Genomic DNA, 17,970 nt, shown 5'->3' on the forward strand with positions numbered 1-17,970 from the left:
TGCCTTTGTGCATACAAAATAACTTTTTCTTTTCCATGTGTGCATACAAAACAATTTTTCTTTTTCCCTGTGTGCATACAAAACAACTTTTTTTTTGCCTTTGTGCATACAAAACTTTTTTTTGCCTTTGTGCATACAAAATAACTTTTTTTTTCCATGTGTGCATACAAATTTTTTTCCTTTTTCCCTGTGTGCATACAAAATAACTTTTTTTTCCCCTGTGTGCAAGTACATTGATTAATTTTATCAATAACTGTCAAGTTGCATACAAAGCTTCCTTTTGAGTCACCACCAAAACCTTTTCCCATAAATATTACAAATTGCTAACAAGGTGGCAGACCTTTTTATTACTTGCAAAATCGAAGATTTTTCAAGTATATTGGTCGGTTGCGTTTGTGGTTCTGCCTGTCTGTTTGTCTGTTTGCTTGGTTGCTTGTTTGCTTGTCTGTCACCGGCCTACAGGTCACAATTCTAAACCGATCGTCACGAAACTTCACCAAGTTGTATAGGTCGTCCCAATTGAGAAGCCTATTGTTTTTGGGGTCAAAAGGTCAACGAAGGCCAAAGGTCACCAACTTTGCCAAATTTCTAAAATCTTCAATTTTCATCCAATTGACTTGAAATTTGAAGAGGTCTTGCATATCTGGTCACTGAATTCAACCACCAAGTATTTTTGAGGCCAACATAGGCCAAAAGATCAACATAGGCCGAATTTCTAAAATTCTCAATTTTCATCTGATTGACTTGAAATTTGAAGAGGACTTGCATATCTGGTCACTGAATTCAACCACCAAGTATTTTTAAGGTCAACATAGGCCATATTTCTAAAATCCTCAATTTTCATCGAATTGACTTGAAAATTGAACAGCATTTGCACATTGTCACTGAATAGGGATACTAACTATTTTTGAGGTCAAAAGGTCAAAGGTCAACTCAAGTTCAACCTTCCAAAATTATCATTTTCCATCTGAAAAAGTCGTTACTTTTCTTCCTATTGACGTGAGCTTTGATCAAGATTGTCAATTTTAATCTTGATGAAATGGACAATTTGCTGTATCAATGGAATTTTTTTTTCTTGGGGGGGAGGGGGGGGCGATTTTGCAAGCATCATGCTCCCTCCGCATGACGTCTTCTTGTTTATTTATTAATTTTAATCTTTTTTTTATTGATGTATTTATTTATTTTTTCCCGTGCCATGTTTATGGTGCAAATGATTATACCTTCACATAGCTGGATTATCAATTGCATGGACAGGTCGGTCAATATTTATGAGTGCCTTGGCTTTGATCATTACTCACAAATTTATCAGAGGATGAACCACGATGACACCTGTATTAGCCTATACTTGATTACATCTGCTACTGAAGGTGTTGGTGTTGGTGTTGGGTTGCCCTGGTGTTGGGTAGCCCTGGTGTTGGGCTAGCGGCTAGGGTGCCAGCTTAGGATCCTAGGATCCTGGGTTCGAATCCCGGTCGATCGCTGAATTAACGCCAGGGGGGTTGACTCAGCCTGTCATCCTTCCGAGGTCGGCTAATTGAGTACCAGTTCACTGGTAATTCCCTGTTTGTCGTAAAAAGGCGACAAAAAGTGTTGGCGGCAGGAAGGGCATCCGGCCGTAAAACATTGCTTCAAAAAGGGGACCAAAAAAACAACAACAACCACGGTCCCCGAAAAAGGCCAACCCTCGCTTGCGGGGAAAAATGGCCTCGAAAGGTGTTTTTTTATTTTTTTTTATTTTTACTGAAGGTGAACGGAGGTCGTTTTCACCCCTATCTGCCTGACTGTCTTAGCTCATGGGCTGGATAGGGCTACTGTGCACCCCACCTCCTCCGCCCACCACTTCTCCCCACCCACCCAGTACTCGACTTGACCTAATCCATATGTTATCGGTTGGAGTATAGTCTGTGAACTCTGAACCACCATCGCCCGTAGACTCAAAAGTCACGTACGAGGAGCCGTGATAGGGATAAACTGCACGATGATGTAATCTTAATACCTGGGCTGTGCACTGAAAAATGATCAAGATAGCAGGTTTGGTCGCTACTTTACCAGGTGATCCCTCTAATAGACGCAGCAGATTAAACGGTACATATGAAGGTTGCATCTATCTATAATTCCACTAATCTCTGTGTGTATGTTTGTTTGTTTGTTTGTTTGTCTGTGACCGCTGTTTCTCGACAACCACGGGTCCGATATACTTTAAACTTGCCAGGTATATTGCTGGGGACCCGAGGATGTGCCTTTTCAAGGTTTCATATTAATCGGACAATTACTTACCGAGCTATGTCCAAAAAACGATTCAACCAATCAGAGAGCAGCGAGCTATCGCGTGTGCCGAACGTGGCGAACACACTCTGCCTCGGACGGCACATTTGAGAGCGTATTCATTTATTTCACGTTGGAAAACTATGTTGCCGTTAAACTATGTTTTAAAACTAATTAAAACTACTATCTATAATTCCACGGGTCCGATAAAAAACACCGTACTCGCAAGCCGTTCGCTTTGGACCAAACCATTTCATGTAAATAGAGGGGGGGGATTGTCACCACTCGCAAGCCGTTCGCTTTGGACCAAACCATTTCATGTAAATAGAGGGGGGGGATATAATTTTAGATATATATATAGTACGGGCATGCCCTCGTATATATAAACACGGGATCCCTTTCCAGCCTTCGGACCATCTTTGTTCTTTTTGTGAGCAGGATTTCTCACAAAGTTATGGACGGATTTGGACGAAACTTGGTGGACAAGTTGGGTGTGTGACGAGGACAAATTCATTAGATTTTAGTGAAGATCTGGATACGAGATTTTTTTTTAAATTCGTCTGCTGTGTTTTGAGGTATAAGTATGCTGTGAGGCCTACGGGCTCCACTAGCACATCCAACCAACTTTGGCAATGATTCCACAAAGTTGCCTAATGTAACAATTACACCTGATTTTGTCAAATTTTAACAAAATTGTATGTTTTCAACTTTAACGTGCTTTGTCCAAGTTGAACTTTGATATGATGCAGACATTCAAGGTTAATTCTATTTTATAATTTGTTTCTTAACTCTGTGTGTGTCTAACTGTGCATCTCGTGTTGCCAAGAGCCATACATTTATTATAAAGGAACTTTGCTTGTGTCGTGGGGATCCTGCTAGTTAGCATTATGCTTCTCCTTTCATGCCCACAATTATTCCCACGTTTTTGTGGGGTTGGTCAGGGAAATCTTTGCCCAAGTCTTTCATGAATCGGCTGGCCAGGCTTGATGTTCATCTTAGGTAAGGGCAGGAATTTGTGGTTTGTTCAGGTTGCCAATGATAGTACTCTTTGCAAAGGACACCGTGGAATCTTTAATGAGTGAAGGAAACCGTAATGCTTTCACTACCGTTCTAATGCATGCACTGCAGCAGTCAAATGTTTTGTGTATTTATCACATGATGTCCCACTGCAGGCAGCACATGAAGGAATGTCAACTGTCTCCTAATGAACTTTTTGTGGACATCTTGTCATACAACCTCAAGCTGATCGGATGCACGGAGAGAAGCTCCGCATCCGAAATACATTGTGCTTCTGGTGAGCTGTGGATTGTGGTCCACCAGCAATCTCACATATTCGTAGACATATTCCTTGCAATATATACAATGGAAACGAGAACGATGCGACTGTGTCGCCAATATGCCTCCGCATAGTCCCACAACGGGTAGATGCCATCGTTCACTGTCCTAAAAATAAACAAGTGATTTAAATCCTTTCAGCTGTTCTCAAGTATCACATTTTTACCAGACATGACAGGTTTCACATTGATCAGTGCAGCAGCTTCAGAGAAGGCATTTTTTTAAATATCGGCTTTAAAGCTAATATGGCTGCCATACCACATGTCGTATGACCTTAAAAATGTACACTCTGCATATGTATGGGTAAGGGGTCACATTTGAGAAGTTTCGTGTTGATCGGATAAGGGTCGTATTGCTATCCAAGATGGCTGCCAAACCACGTGACCTACGACGTAATTTTCAAATTATATGCAACAGTGCTGTTAGATAATTATATTTGTAAAATTTCGCATCGATAGGGTGAGTGGTTTCAGAGATATAATTATTCAAAAATTTCCTTCAATCCAATATGGTTGCCAAAGCATGTGACCTATGATGCCATAAATTTAATATTTCAATACAAATGAGTCGTAGATCATGTGCATGAAATTTCAGATTTTTACGATAAGGTATTCAATTAAAACATTTTTGGCTGGTATACCACTTCACCGATGATGTCATAATTATCATGCTTTTGTTCCTCATTGGGAGTACTTGACAATGTGCCAAGCTTCAAATTTTTCCATTCAGTGGTTTCTGAGAAATATATTTTTATTTATTTGCTTTTAATCCAAGATGGCTGCCATACCACGTGACCTATGACATCACAATTATAAACATTCTGCATGGGTGTCACTCCTACCCTGTAAGTTTCGTCTCAATCGGACATAGGGTTGCTGAGAAAAACGAGGTTTGGCCTGTACGGACGGAAGGACAACCTGAAAACATAATGCAATCCGACTTCGTCGGCGGAGGCATAAAAATGGCTTTTAGCAAAAGATGATGACATTCGTGTTGCCTCTATTGTTGGTTAAATAAAAAGCATGATTTGGGGTGGAACTTAAAAAATTTTATTTTTATTTTTACATTGATCAACAGTTCATGGTGGAGCTGGTACAACATCATGTGCAGGACAAAGATAGGAGGGCACAGCTAAGTACATGGGCATTTGTTGGCGATGGACCAATCGACACAGTAAGGGGATTTGAACCTGGAATTACAACGTGAATGAGTTGTGGACGGATTCGGACGAAACTTGGTGGAATTTTGGATGTGTGCGACAAGGATGGTTCAATTCGATTTTGGTGAAGATCTGATTATGGATTCTGATGCGAGAATTATTTTATTGTTAAGTGATTCTTCACCGTTGAGTGATGGGGTCAAAACCGATATATAGCACGTTATTTCAAAAAGTTGTGCATGGATTATGACTAAACTTGGTGGACGAGTTGGTTAGGCGACAAGAACAAGCCGATTAGATTTTGGTTCAGGTCCCGAATCCATATCCGGCCTATCAGTGGGATACAAAACGTAAACTGTTCAACCTGGTGGAGGTATGCGCTCTACCGAGTGCCGTTGGAGTTTGTCATGTAATTGTCGTGCGATATTTCATTGGACAATCGACAATCGCACGCATCTTTTACTTTCACGCAGCCATTAAGCTGAGCCATGCTACTTTTCTCCGCTAGTTCTGAGTTAATTCATGATCAGCAGTGCCCAGATTTGGCTTCGAAGTGAAAGGCAACATTTTCGGGATCGTCTCAGACAGCAAAGCGCAGTACAATCCTGAACCACTTCACCAGGTAAACCAAACTTTCAGTGGCTACATTGTGTGTTATTATGACGATCTGATGATCCTTAATGGTGAGTTTAGGTCTCGTGCCAAGATTCTTTTCATCACTTTTTGTGCATGTCCGTTCAATGTTTTTTGTTGATCTGTATTGTAATCATTTTGTGTATTTACACCGTTGTCATGAAAATCCATCCCAAAAATTCCAAAATCTTCAGCTTTTCTTTAAAATCAGTGAGTGATAGGCCCGAGGCGTTTTTGTTGAATAGCTCGATATTCCCAAATTTTCCTGTGGAGAAAGTACGTTTATGGTAGGACACTACTAGCTCTGGATAGTTTTGCCTGGACCACTACTGCTACTGTGGACTGCTACCAACATTACTATGGACTAATGAATGGACTGCTACTGACGCACATTCACTATGGTGTGGACTTGGATATGAATGGCATCATTGATGACTTTACAAGGTGAAATCCACGGAGATTGGAGTTTCTGGACTTCCTTTCGTGTAGAGCTAGTGGACTACAAGAGCTAACGATGTACAAATAGTAAACCGTCACTTCAGCCATTAGTTGGCTAGCACAAGCTTACATTCATCTACCGAGGATAATATGTTGATCTTTAAGCTAAATAGTATCAAGTGAAAAAATAAAAGTCGAATACATTGATTTGAATAATGCTTAGCGGTAGATTTTGCGATCTGTGAACATTTTAACCTCAAGTGACCCCCCCCCCTGGAATAATTTCTCGAACGGTCTCTGATTGATATATATATATTCGGGAGATTAATTAAGATGCGGACGTAGCTTCAGGACGGTCGATCTTTAATTCTCGACACGCTTTTGACCAACAAAGATCTTCTTCTTAGTCATCCCCAAGTTCAGTGTAAGCCTATATATTATATTATATATATATATATATATATATATATATATATATATATATATATATATATATATATATATATATATATATATATATATATATATATACATACATACATATATACACATACACACATACATACATACACACACACACACACACACATACACACACACACACACACACACACACACACACACACACACACACACACACACATACACACACACATACACACACACATACACACACACACACACATACACAAACACACAAACACACACACAGTGCGTATCAAAAAAAAAAGGTAATTTTAATTCAAGGGGTTAATATGCAAAGGTTATTTAGTTTGTCAATTCAAACATGTGGTTTACCAATTATGAGGAGATCCTCAGCTTTCCATTGATGCCTTTCATGCATCATTGCTGTCACACATGACCGAGTACATGTTCATTGAAAATGACAAGTTCAAATCACATTTTTACAAGTTTGGCCAATCGGTGCAAGACAGTTTTAAATGGACGCATTACTTGTCGACTGCCAAGTTGATTATGTAAAATTGTTAAGCTGGTCTGGTAATCGTCGGTTGCGTCATCCTTTGTTTAAGATTGGTTTTTAAGATGGGCCTACAGTGTATGGGTTTAGAGACAGTCTGAGTCATTGAAAAGATGGTTCAACTTACGACTGAACAGCAGACCTTCGTTGTTCCAACCTTTCACCAAACTGGAAGTTTGCAGCGAACTCGTGATGCGTTCAGGGAACGTTTCCCAGAACGGGAGCCTCCAGCAGCCAAAACCATCTGGGCGAATGTTAGAAAATACCAAGAGCATGGCACGAGCCTCAACCGCAACAAGGGGAATTCTGGTAGGAGGTGCACTGGGTGATCGGAAATGAACATTGCAGCAGTAAGGCAGCAAGTTTTGGAGCATCCTAGGGATACCAGCGCAAGACGAAATGGGACGGGATTGCCTTTGGTAACATTCAACCGAATCACAAGACTGGACGTCCACCAACATCCATATCGGATTCATATCCGGCATCAACTTACGCCAGGGGATTTTGCCAGGAGGCTGGTGCTTGCCAGATGGTTGACAGCACGTTGCGAAGCAGATATCAATTTCCTGTGGTATCTCGTTATCGGCGACGAAGCTGCTTTCGCCATGGACGGCAAGGTCAATACCCATAATGTTCTTGAATATGCACCGACAGGACAACCCCCGGAATTTAATTTTGACACCAACATGAATCGACTAAAGTGGACTGTTTGGTTGGCACTTTGTGGAAGTGGTCAGGTGATCGGACCATTTTTCTTTCAAAGGAATGTCAATAGTAACAGGTGTCTGCAGATGATCAATGATGAAGTTTTACCGCAGCTGGAGGAGAACTTTGAGCGACAGGTTCGTGGTGTCTTCAGATATCTCTGGTGGGCCCAAGACGGCGCCCCCAGCACATCCTCTTATCGCTGTCCGAGATCGACTGAGGGAACTCTTTGGAGACCGAGTCATCACCCTCAACCATGCAGTGGAATGGCCGCCAAGATCACCTGACCTCACACCATGTGATTATTTCCTTTGAGGACATTTAAAGAACAAGGTGTTCATAACTCCTCCCTGTGATCTTGACAAATTGCAGGGCCGTATTCGACATGGTGGATGATTTGCGCAATGACCCGGCTATGGTGAGATGAGCAGTTCAGGGCATGCTCCGCCGCTGTGAGCTTTGTGTTGAAAGGGGAAGTGGACATGTTGAAGGTGTGTGTGCATAAAGGCCAATCATTCCTGAGAAAAGTTCACATCTGACGTTCATGTTGCACCAATTATCCTGACTTGCATCGATTAGCCAAACTTGTAAAAATGCGATTTGAACTTGTCATTTTCAATGAACATGTACTCGGTCATGTGTTACAGCAATGATGCATGGAAGGTATCAATGGAAAGCTGAGGATCTCCTCTTAATTAGTAAACCACATGTAAATTGTAAAAATAAATAACCTTTGCATATTAACCTCTTGAATTCGGATTACCTTTTTTTTGATATGCACTGTATATATATATATATATATATATATATATATATATATATATATATACATACACACACACACACACACACACACACACACACACACACACACACACACACACACACACACACACACACACACACACACACACACACACACACACACACACACACACACACACACACACACACACACACACACACACACACACAACAGGCATTTTAAGGCCATTTTCCCTGTTAGAGTGGGGGCCCATGACGATCTTCTCCATTTTGCCCTATTTTCTACATCTCCCCTTGTTAACCCCCTTGCCTGCATTTCTTCTTCCACCACCTTTAGCCAAGTCTTTCTCAGTCTTGCCCATCCTATATTTCCTTCTACATTCATTTCCATCACTCTTCTCTGCCACTCACTTTCATCCTTCCTTAACACATGACCAAACCATCTCAACCTGTTTCTCTTCACAGCATCCATCACAGGCTCTATTCCCATCATCTTTTGCAATTCATCATTTGTCTTCCTCTCTCAACGATACTTCGCATTTCCAACCTTCGTTGCTGCTCTACGTTCATTACCCATGTCTCGCTCCCATAAATCATAACACTTCTCACACATGCAGCATACACTTTTCCCTTCAGCTTCAACGACACTCCCCTCCTCGTCAGCATGCCACTCAGTTCCCGAAACTTATTTCATGCACATCTCACTCTCGCAACTGTTTCCGAGTCTGATCCTCCTTCTCCATTCAGCATGTCTCCGAGGTAGCGAAATCTTTTCACACCTTTCAGCTTCACGCCATCTCCAAGATCCAACTCAACATTTCCTCCATCTGCAGCTCCCTCTATGCGCATCTTACACTTGAATGTAGCTGCCACACTGGTTAATGACCCTCTCAGACCACTACATTTTTGATGAACCCACTCAGCGCACATTGTACATTAAATGGAGTTCACTCCAACACCCTTCCTGCACACAGCACAAGGCCCACTTCCCAGTTCTTTCCACCTCACCACATGCTTTACCACTTGCCATCACCTTCGTCTTTCTGATATTTACCTTTAGACCTTTTGTCTCCATACATTCCTTCCACTTGTTCATCTTTTCCTTCAGTCCATCCATCCACCTCACACCAACAACAATGTATTGAATTTGCTTATGATTAGTAAACTGCTCTGTTGATTGTGATTTTTGTGCCTCTTTTGATGACCACTAGCAAGGTATGTGAAACAGCTGTTTGGAGGGAAAGAGCGTGTGAGTGATGACCACATTGCTGTGTTGCTGGTCAGCAGGGTCAACGAGAGCCTCAACCACAGTATGTGACACTAACCTTTATCGTACAAATGATGTCTCGACATTTGAGTGGGTTATCTGTTTTGGTTTGCGGAGGTCACTGGCTATTTACCTATTACCCTAATTTAATCTATGCGGTCCAATTTGGTGAATACAAGCCTTTGGAAAAGGTTCACACACAGCCTTTTTCATATGAAAGGACACCTCTAAATATTACATAAGCAAAGCTTTAAACATTCTTTTAACATCCTTAAACATTTACGAAGGATTAACGTCCCAGCCTTCAGGTTCTTGCTTTCTGTGGTGGTTGGCATTTTCCTTTGAACTCGTTTCTTTCCAAGCTCTTTTCTCTGATGAAAGCTCTGCCATTACACCATGTGATACAATAAACCTACTAGGTATTACCCTAACATCAAATTCATCGTGGAATCCACACCACGCAAATAGCCAAGTCTGCCTTTAATAAACTAGGAGTCCTGTTCAGATGTCGAAGATTCTTCGGTTCTTCTCCTCTCAACAGTTGCTTCAACTATATAAAGGATTGATTTGTCCTTGTATAGAGTACTGCTCTCACATCTGGGGAGGTTCTAGCTTCACATAATTACTGGACAGAATTGAATCCAAAGTAATCCGACTTAAGTAATCTGTAAGGTTAGTCCTTTGGTCATTTCTGGGAGAACAGTCTAATCATAGACATTTCTATTTGGGTCAATAATGTTCTACTAATGAATAAGAGGTTAAAATTTCAATGCCGTAATGCTACTCGCCATTTGACAAAAAACTTGAATATGTTTGGTGTCATTCTTTGAATGCCATACCTGTCTGTGTTGGTGTCATCACAACAATATGCAACTTGGTCAAGGCTTTGATGATTATTTGAAAAACAAAATATTATTCCCAGAACCACCACACACCACTATGAAGGAACGGCGAATGTGGCGGCCACTGGTTAACCGGGAGATGGTGCCCGAAAGCAGCGATGACAAAACTGAGGATGAGGACGATGAGAGACAATGGGCTAGTATTGCAGAGGGCATGAAGAATAAAGCACCAAAAGGTGAGATTTGATTCAACTTGAGCTTTTTATTTTTATACAAGATCTAAAGCTCATAATGGAGCTGACACATGGAGATACACACATACACTGACATGCAGATGAGATAAACATCCAATGAGTTTTGGGGGAAGTGGCATCACATTGTTTTTTGTTTTTTTTTCGAGCCGGCAGGGCACCATATTGTCGTCCAACTTGTCTCATTTCGCCTCCATAACACTCATTATCCCACATGTATAGCACAAAGCGGGGGTTAAGCAAATTGTTCACTCTGTCTGTCAGGCTATGATCGAGGGACTACTTTATTACAATTGAATTGTACATTTTTGAACACTGGAACATGAATCAGAACACAAACCTGCAGTTTTACCAGTGTATTGGCTTGGAGTTTGGCAAATTGTACAGTGTCTCGTCCCAAGTGCGCATATGCGCACAGCATGGTAAAGCCATCGCTTCAGTCTGTGTGGCAGTCAAAAAAAAAATCATTCCAAACAGGAAACTGTGTTGAAGGATGCCATAAAGGACACAAACAGGCACAAATGATTAATGTAACGTGTTAAATATGGTGGTGCAAAAGATGCTGCATCATTGGCGATTAATTCCAATGCAATCGTTTTGAGCCTTTATAAGCCTTCCAACTTTATTTCATTTTTAATTTTTTTTTTTTACAGCCTTTAATACAGCCTTGTATTTCTGTATTTCTTTAATACAGCCTTGTACTTTTATTTCAATTGAAATATATATTTGAAAACTGTAGAACACAAATTGCCTTGTTTGCACTTCCAAAAACCTCAAGTTTAGCAGTACTTGTGCAATTTATGCCGTTTCAACCAATCAAATTTGCCGCGCACTCTGAGGGCTAATTTCGATGTCTTCTAATGGATAAACATCTCTGATACCACAACAATGGTGAACTTATCCTGAAGAGTTAGAATTACTTGAAAACAAAGTTGATGTTTGCATCTTTGCGGACTGGACCTTAAGTGTGGTCTGGTCTCTTGACGCCACTGTGCAGATGGACAGCCAGGCTTGCCAGAGCTGACGATGCTTCTGGCAGAAGCTTGCGCTGGTGAGAGGGATGCGCGGTACTTCTTCAGTGGGTCAGATGATGCTGCAACGCTGGAGTCTGCCGTGTTGGAGTCTCCTAACGATACCAAGTTGTGGCTCAGGCTGGCATGCTGTTACCTGGGCAAGGATGATTGGTGGGTAAATATCTGGTGGTTTTTTTGATTTATTAATCGGGTGTTTGATCTATATCAGTGTTGGGTTTGTTTATATGCCTTCTCTGATGAAGGAGCCAGAGGCATTGTTTTTGGGTTGTCCGTCCGTGTGTCTGTCCATCCGTGATAGGTTTTTGTTACTTATTTCATCAGAGTTAGATATATGCACTGAATGATGGGTCATGCGGTTTCTGAGGTTTGGGACATGGAATGTAGGGACAATGACAGGGAGATCAGGAGAAGTGGTGGAAGTATTGGTCAGAAGAAGAGTGGACATATGTTGTGTGCAAGAGACGAGATGGAAGGGAAGTGCTGTGAGAATGGTGAAGGGTAGGCAGGGACAGAAATACAAGTTTGTGTGGTAAGGGTGCCCGGAGGGCGTGAATGGTGTTGGTGTCCTGTTTTCTGAGGAGTTTGTAGACAGTGTGGTGAGTGTGACAAGAGTGAGTGATAGGTTGGTGATGGTGAAAATGATGATTGGAAAGCTCTTGGTGAACGTCATCTCGGGATATGCTCCGCAGGGTGGTCGAAGCGATGAAGAGAAGGACAAGCTCTGGTGTGCGATAGAGAAGCTGATGGAAAACGTGAAAGATGAGGAAGTTGTTGTGGTAGGAGGAGACCTAAATGGACATGTGGGAAGGAGTATGGATGGTTTTGACGGAGTTAATGGGGGTTACGGATATGGTGTGAGAAATGGAGAAGGGGAAAGGATTTTGGAGTTTGCTGATGGAGCTGATTTGTTGATTTGTAATACTCAGTTCCAGAAAGAGGATAATAAGCTTGTTACATACACGTCAGGTGGGTCGACGACAACCGTTGACTACCTGATGGTGCGTAGGCGAGATAGGGGGCACCTCCGGGACACAAAGGTGATCCCGGGGGAGGAGGCTGTTTCACCACCACTTGGTTGTCTGCGACATAAGGGTGAAAGGTCCGAGAGCTCGGCGGGTGAAGTACCAACCGAGAATGAAGGTGTGGAGGTTGAAAGAGGTGACAGTAAGGGAGGCATTAAAAGAGAGGCTGAGTGGGGTAGAGGATGATGTGGTTGAGCTTGAAAGTGGTTGGATGTCAATGAAAGCTAGTCTGTTGGGAGCCATTGGTGAGGTATGTGGATGGACAAAAGGACCACCGAGGCACTCGGAAACATGGTGGTGGGATGATGAAGTTGGAAAGAGGATTGAGGAGAAGAGGAAGAAGTTCAAGGAGTGGCAGAAGGCGAAGGGTACGGGAGCAGAAACAGCAGAGCATGAAAGTTATAAGGCAGCCAAGAAGGCTGCAAAGAAAGAGGTAGCAAAGGCGCAGGAGGCATGTAGGAAAATGTTCGGAGAACGCTTGGATTCGGAAGAGGGTCAGAGAGCAGTATTCAGGATTGCAAAGCAGATAGCGAAAGAGGTGTGATGTGATGGGGGTGAGGTGCTTGAAGGATGAAGTGGGACAAATCGTTGTGGACCCAGATGGAATTAAAGGAAGATGGAAAAGATATATGGAAATGCTGTTGAATACAGAGAATGAATGGGATGGCAACATGGAGAGTAACTCCGTTTTAGGACCGGCAGAGAAGATAACTGAGAAGGAAGTTGAGGAAGAGATAAAAGCAATGAAGAGTAGAAAAGCGGGAGGGCCGCCAGGAGTTGTGGGAGATATGTTGAAGGCAGCAGGAAGTTGGGGTGTGAAGAGAATGACAGAGATCTGTAATCTGGCGGTGAAAGAAGGCCGCATTTCAGTGGATTGGGAACTGAGTACCCTCGTCCCTCTATACAAGGGGAAAGGTGACCCTCTCGAGTGTGGCTCGTACCGAGCGATAAAGTTATTGGAGCATTGAATGAAGGTATTGGAAAGGGTGTTGGAGAGGAGGATAAGGAAGAAAGTGAAGATCGACGAAATGCAGTTTGGATTTATGCCAGGAAGAGGAACGACAGACGTGCTTTTTATTGTGAGGCAGTTGCAGGAGAAGTACATGGAGAAGAGGAAGAAGTTGTTTCTTGGGTTTGTTGATCTGGAGAAAGCATTCAATACGGTTCCACGCAAAGTATTGACATGGGCAATGAGGAAGTTAGGAGTGGAGGAATGGTTGATCAGAGTAGTGATGGCAATGTACAAAAGAGTGCGCACAGCTGTAAGGATGAAGGACGGGAACAGTGGTGAGTTTGAGGTGAAGGTGGGAGTGCATCAGGGGTCGGTACCAAGTCCACTACTATTTGTAGCTGTGATGGAGGTGCTGGCTCAGAACGTAAAGGAGGGTTTACTGTGGGAGTTGTTGTATGCAGATGATCTGGTGTTGATTGCGGAAAGTATGGATGGACTGAAGGAAAAGATGAACAAGTGGAAGGAATGTATGGAGACAAAAGGTCTGAAGGTGAATATCGGAAAGACGAAGGTGATGGCAAGCGGTAAAGCATGTGGTGAGGTGGAAATAACTGGGAAGTGGCCCTGTGCTGTGTGCAGGAAGGGTGTCGGAGTGAACTCCATTCAATGTACAATGTGCGCTGAGTGGGTTCATCAAAAATGTAGTGGTCTGAGAGGGTCATTGACCAGTGTGGCAGCTACATTCAAATGTAAGGTGTGCACAGAGGGAGCTGCAGATGGAGGAAATGTTGAGTTGGATCTTGGAGACAGCGTGAAGCTGGAAGGTGTGAAAACATTTTGCTACCTCGGAGACATGCTGAATGGAGAAGGTGGATCAGATTCGGCAACGGTTGCTAGAGTGAGATGTGCATGAAAGACGTTTCGGGAACTGAGTGGCGTGCTGATGAGGAGGGGAGTGTCGTTGAAGCTGAAGGGAAAGGTGTATGCTGCATGTGTGAGAAGTGTTATGATTTATGGGAGCGAGACATGGGTAATGAACGTAGAGCAGCAACGAAGGTTGGAAACGGTGGAAATGCGAATGGTTCGATGGATGTGCGGAGTATCGTTGAGAGAGAGGAAGACAAATGATGAATTGTGAAAAATGATGGGAATAGAGCCTGTGATTGATGTTGTGAAGAGGAACAGGTTGAGATGGTTTGGTCATGTGTTGAGGAAGGATGAAAGTGACTGGTTGAGAAGAGTGATGGAAATGAATGTAGAAGGAAGTAGAGGACGGGGAAGACCGAGAAAGACTTGGCCAAAGATGGTGGAATAAGAAATGCGGGCAAGGGGGTTAACAAGGAGAGATGCAGAAAATAGGGCAAGATGGAGAAGATAGTCATGGGGACCGCAAGGCTAACCCCCGCTCTAGCAGGGAAAATGGCCTTAAAATGCATGTTGTTGTTGTTGATGGGTCATGCAGGATGGTGGTGATGCATGGTTTTATTGTGGGGGTGGGAAGATCCTGAGAATGTTTGGTGAAAGCAGAAGACCTATACAAATAGCGAATTAAATCAATCATTCATTCATGAAATAATTATTTTTAAGACCTTCAAAATATCACCTGCATAAAGCATTCCCCTCTCCTCTCCCTCATCTAATTTGACAATTTCCTTACCAGTTTGGGAAGTGAAGGCCTTCCCGCAGCCCTGAATGCACTATCCCGGGCGCTAGAACTGAACCGAAGTAGCGCCGAGGTGTGGAGCCACTACTTGGCACTATTTGCATCTCAAGGTTCGCACCACGAGGTGCAGCAAATGTTTGAAGTTGCTGTGCAGTATGCACCCAGCTATCAACTTTGGTGGCAGGTACCTTCAAACCATTCACTTTGGAATTGTGAGACTGTTGTAAAACTTTTATTTGCAAATTTGATGTCTTGATACTGCATGTATTAACCATTTTTGCAACTATAAAATTGCATGTGTTCCCAATGATCTTGCTGCCATGTTCATCTTGAAGTAAAAATTCAAAAATGTTTTTATTTTATGATATTTTACAGGCTGTAGTATAGTATGTATGTATTGTCCTGTCCGTAGCCGATGAACACCATCCTTGAACGAATAGACGAAACGGTCCTTAATTCCGAGGCGAGGAGCCGGAATTGTCGGTTGGTCCATCGTGCGCGGGTTGAAGGAAACAAAGCGCTTACCTGAACGAAACACACGGGTTTATTCCCGAACCCACAACGAATAAACAAACACAACGAATGAGAAATGCCACACAATTAAGTAAATCAAGGGATTAAAAACATGAAAGGTGAGGTAAATCTAATATTTCCTACTGTGAGACGTCTCCACTCAGTCACAAATACAGTACTGAGAACAGGGGAAAGATAATGAAAATAAAATGTTTTTTAGACGGCTGGCATTCACCTTTGGCCTCGACAAGGAATTTTAGGAGCTTGGTGGTTATTGAAGCTCGAAGCCCCACAGGTGGGAATCGCGCAAGATGGCCACGGAGTTGCGCTCCTCGGCGCCACGAACGTGAGGTACTTTGTGAGGGCGGTCCTCTTTCGGGTCCCTCTGTCATCCGGGGACACACAACGCGAACCCAGTCCACCACGACCTCAGCAGTCTGAAAAAACCCCCTCAAAATCACACAGCGCGTGATTTATCATGTGACCCAGCAGTAACGTTAAACAGTTTTCACTCAGTTATGCTATGACGCTCACTGTGGAAGAACCCGTGTTTCTCGTCAAATATTTTGGAGAAAGGAAGAAAGAAGGAACCGCCTTTAGAGGCCATTTCCCCCCGCTGGGCGGGGGTTGGCCTTTTTTGGGCACCGTGGTCCCCTTTTTGAAGCGATGTTTTTACGGCCGGATGCCCTTCCTGCCGCCAACTCTGTTTGGTCGCCTCTTGCGACACACAGGGAATTATCAGTGAACTGGTACTCAATTTGCCGACCTCAGAAGTATGACAGGCTGAGTTAACCCCCCCCGGCGTTAATTCAGCAATCGACCGGGATTCAAACTCAGGATCCTAGAATCCCAAGCCAGCACCCCAACCACTAAGCCAATACCAGGCTTATCGTGTTGGCATATCATCGAATATTTTGGAGAAATAACCTAAAAATTAGAGGCATTACTTTTGTACCGCCCTCCGACTATCATACTATCCACAACTAGGAGGATGTTGCTGGGGTTACGTTGTCCAAAATTGGGTTTTGATGTTTCGTGAGATGTTGCATGCTTGCAGAATTGCTGCTCCTTTCTGGATGTGGTGTTTCCAAGCAAGTTAATATATCGTATTTTGGTATACTGCTGTCTTTTTTTTTTTTTTTTTTGTCTTCTTCAGGTTGTTAACAAATATGCAATGTTTATACATTGGAGTATTTTGAATGAACCACTCAAATCCCCTCCTTTGCTGAAATGTCACCATGCCCTTGCATCTAGTACCTTTCACTGGAGCACTCTCTTGAAGGGAAGAACTTTGTGAGTTCCTGCCTTCAGCAGTACCTGGTGACTGAGGCTGAGGCTGGTTCTAATACAAAGTTGTGCTCTTGGCGACTGCTTGAGACCCTGCTTTACCGTGTGCAGCTGCACATGTATAGTGGACGACTTCAGGCTGCTCTCGCTATCTTCCAGGTAACTTGATTTTTTAGTACTTGGTGTTGGATGTGCAAGACAGTATGAGGTATACTAGCAAGTTGACTGTGCCCGCATGGTATTCTAGCAAGTTGACTGTGCCCGCATGGTATTCTAAACGGGGTGGGGATGTAGGCAGCAAAAATGCAAATGGTGTCTTCTGTCATTGAGCCAGAAACAACAACAACAACAACAGGCATTTTAAGGCCATTTTCCCTGCAAAAGCGGGGGTTAGCCTTGGGGTCCCCATGACAATCTTCTCCATTTTGCCCTATTTTCTGCATCTCCTTGTTGATCCCCTCGCCCGCATTTCTTCTTCGACCATCTTTAGCCAAGTCTTTCTCGGTCTTCCCCGTCCTCAACTTCCTTCTAAATTTCCATCACTCTTCTCAACCAGTCACTTTCATCCTTCCTCAACACATGACCAAACCATCTCAAACTGTTTTTCACAGCATCCATCACAGGCTCTATTCCCGTCATCTTTCGCAATTCATCATTTGTTTTCCTCTCTCTCAACGATACTCCACACATCCATCGAACCATTCACATTTCCACCCTTTCCAGCCTTCGTTGCTGCTCTACGTTCGTTACCCATGTCTCACTCCCATAAATCATAACACTTCTCACACATGCAGCATACACCTTTCCCTTCAGCTTCAACGACACTCCCCTCCTCATCAGCACGCCACTCAGTTCCCGAA

At 43.0% G+C, this 17,970-nt stretch overlaps 1 protein-coding gene across 2 annotated transcripts in view; it reads left to right on the forward strand.

Annotated features, from left to right (window-relative positions):
• ZFC3H1 (zinc finger C3H1-type containing) overlaps nucleotides 1-17,970 on the forward strand; it is a 126,120-nt gene that overhangs the window by 59,373 nt on the left and 48,777 nt on the right. For both annotated transcript variants that reach the window (XM_078782334.1, XM_078782335.1), the window contains 6 exons: nucleotides 3,438-3,559; nucleotides 9,491-9,589; nucleotides 10,469-10,624; nucleotides 11,637-11,823; nucleotides 15,308-15,494; nucleotides 17,078-17,269. In XM_078782334.1, the coding sequence (XP_078638460.1) occupies nucleotides 3,438-3,559; nucleotides 9,491-9,589; nucleotides 10,469-10,624; nucleotides 11,637-11,823; nucleotides 15,308-15,494; nucleotides 17,078-17,269 (943 nt within the window). The remainder of the gene's footprint in view (nucleotides 1-3,437; nucleotides 3,560-9,490; nucleotides 9,590-10,468; nucleotides 10,625-11,636; nucleotides 11,824-15,307; nucleotides 15,495-17,077; nucleotides 17,270-17,970) is intronic.

Source organism: Myxine glutinosa, chromosome 7 (assembly GCF_964187855.1).
Source record: "Myxine glutinosa chromosome 7, kmMyxGlut1.1, whole genome shotgun sequence".
Taxonomy (NCBI): Eukaryota; Metazoa; Chordata; class Myxini; order Myxiniformes; family Myxinidae; genus Myxine; species Myxine glutinosa.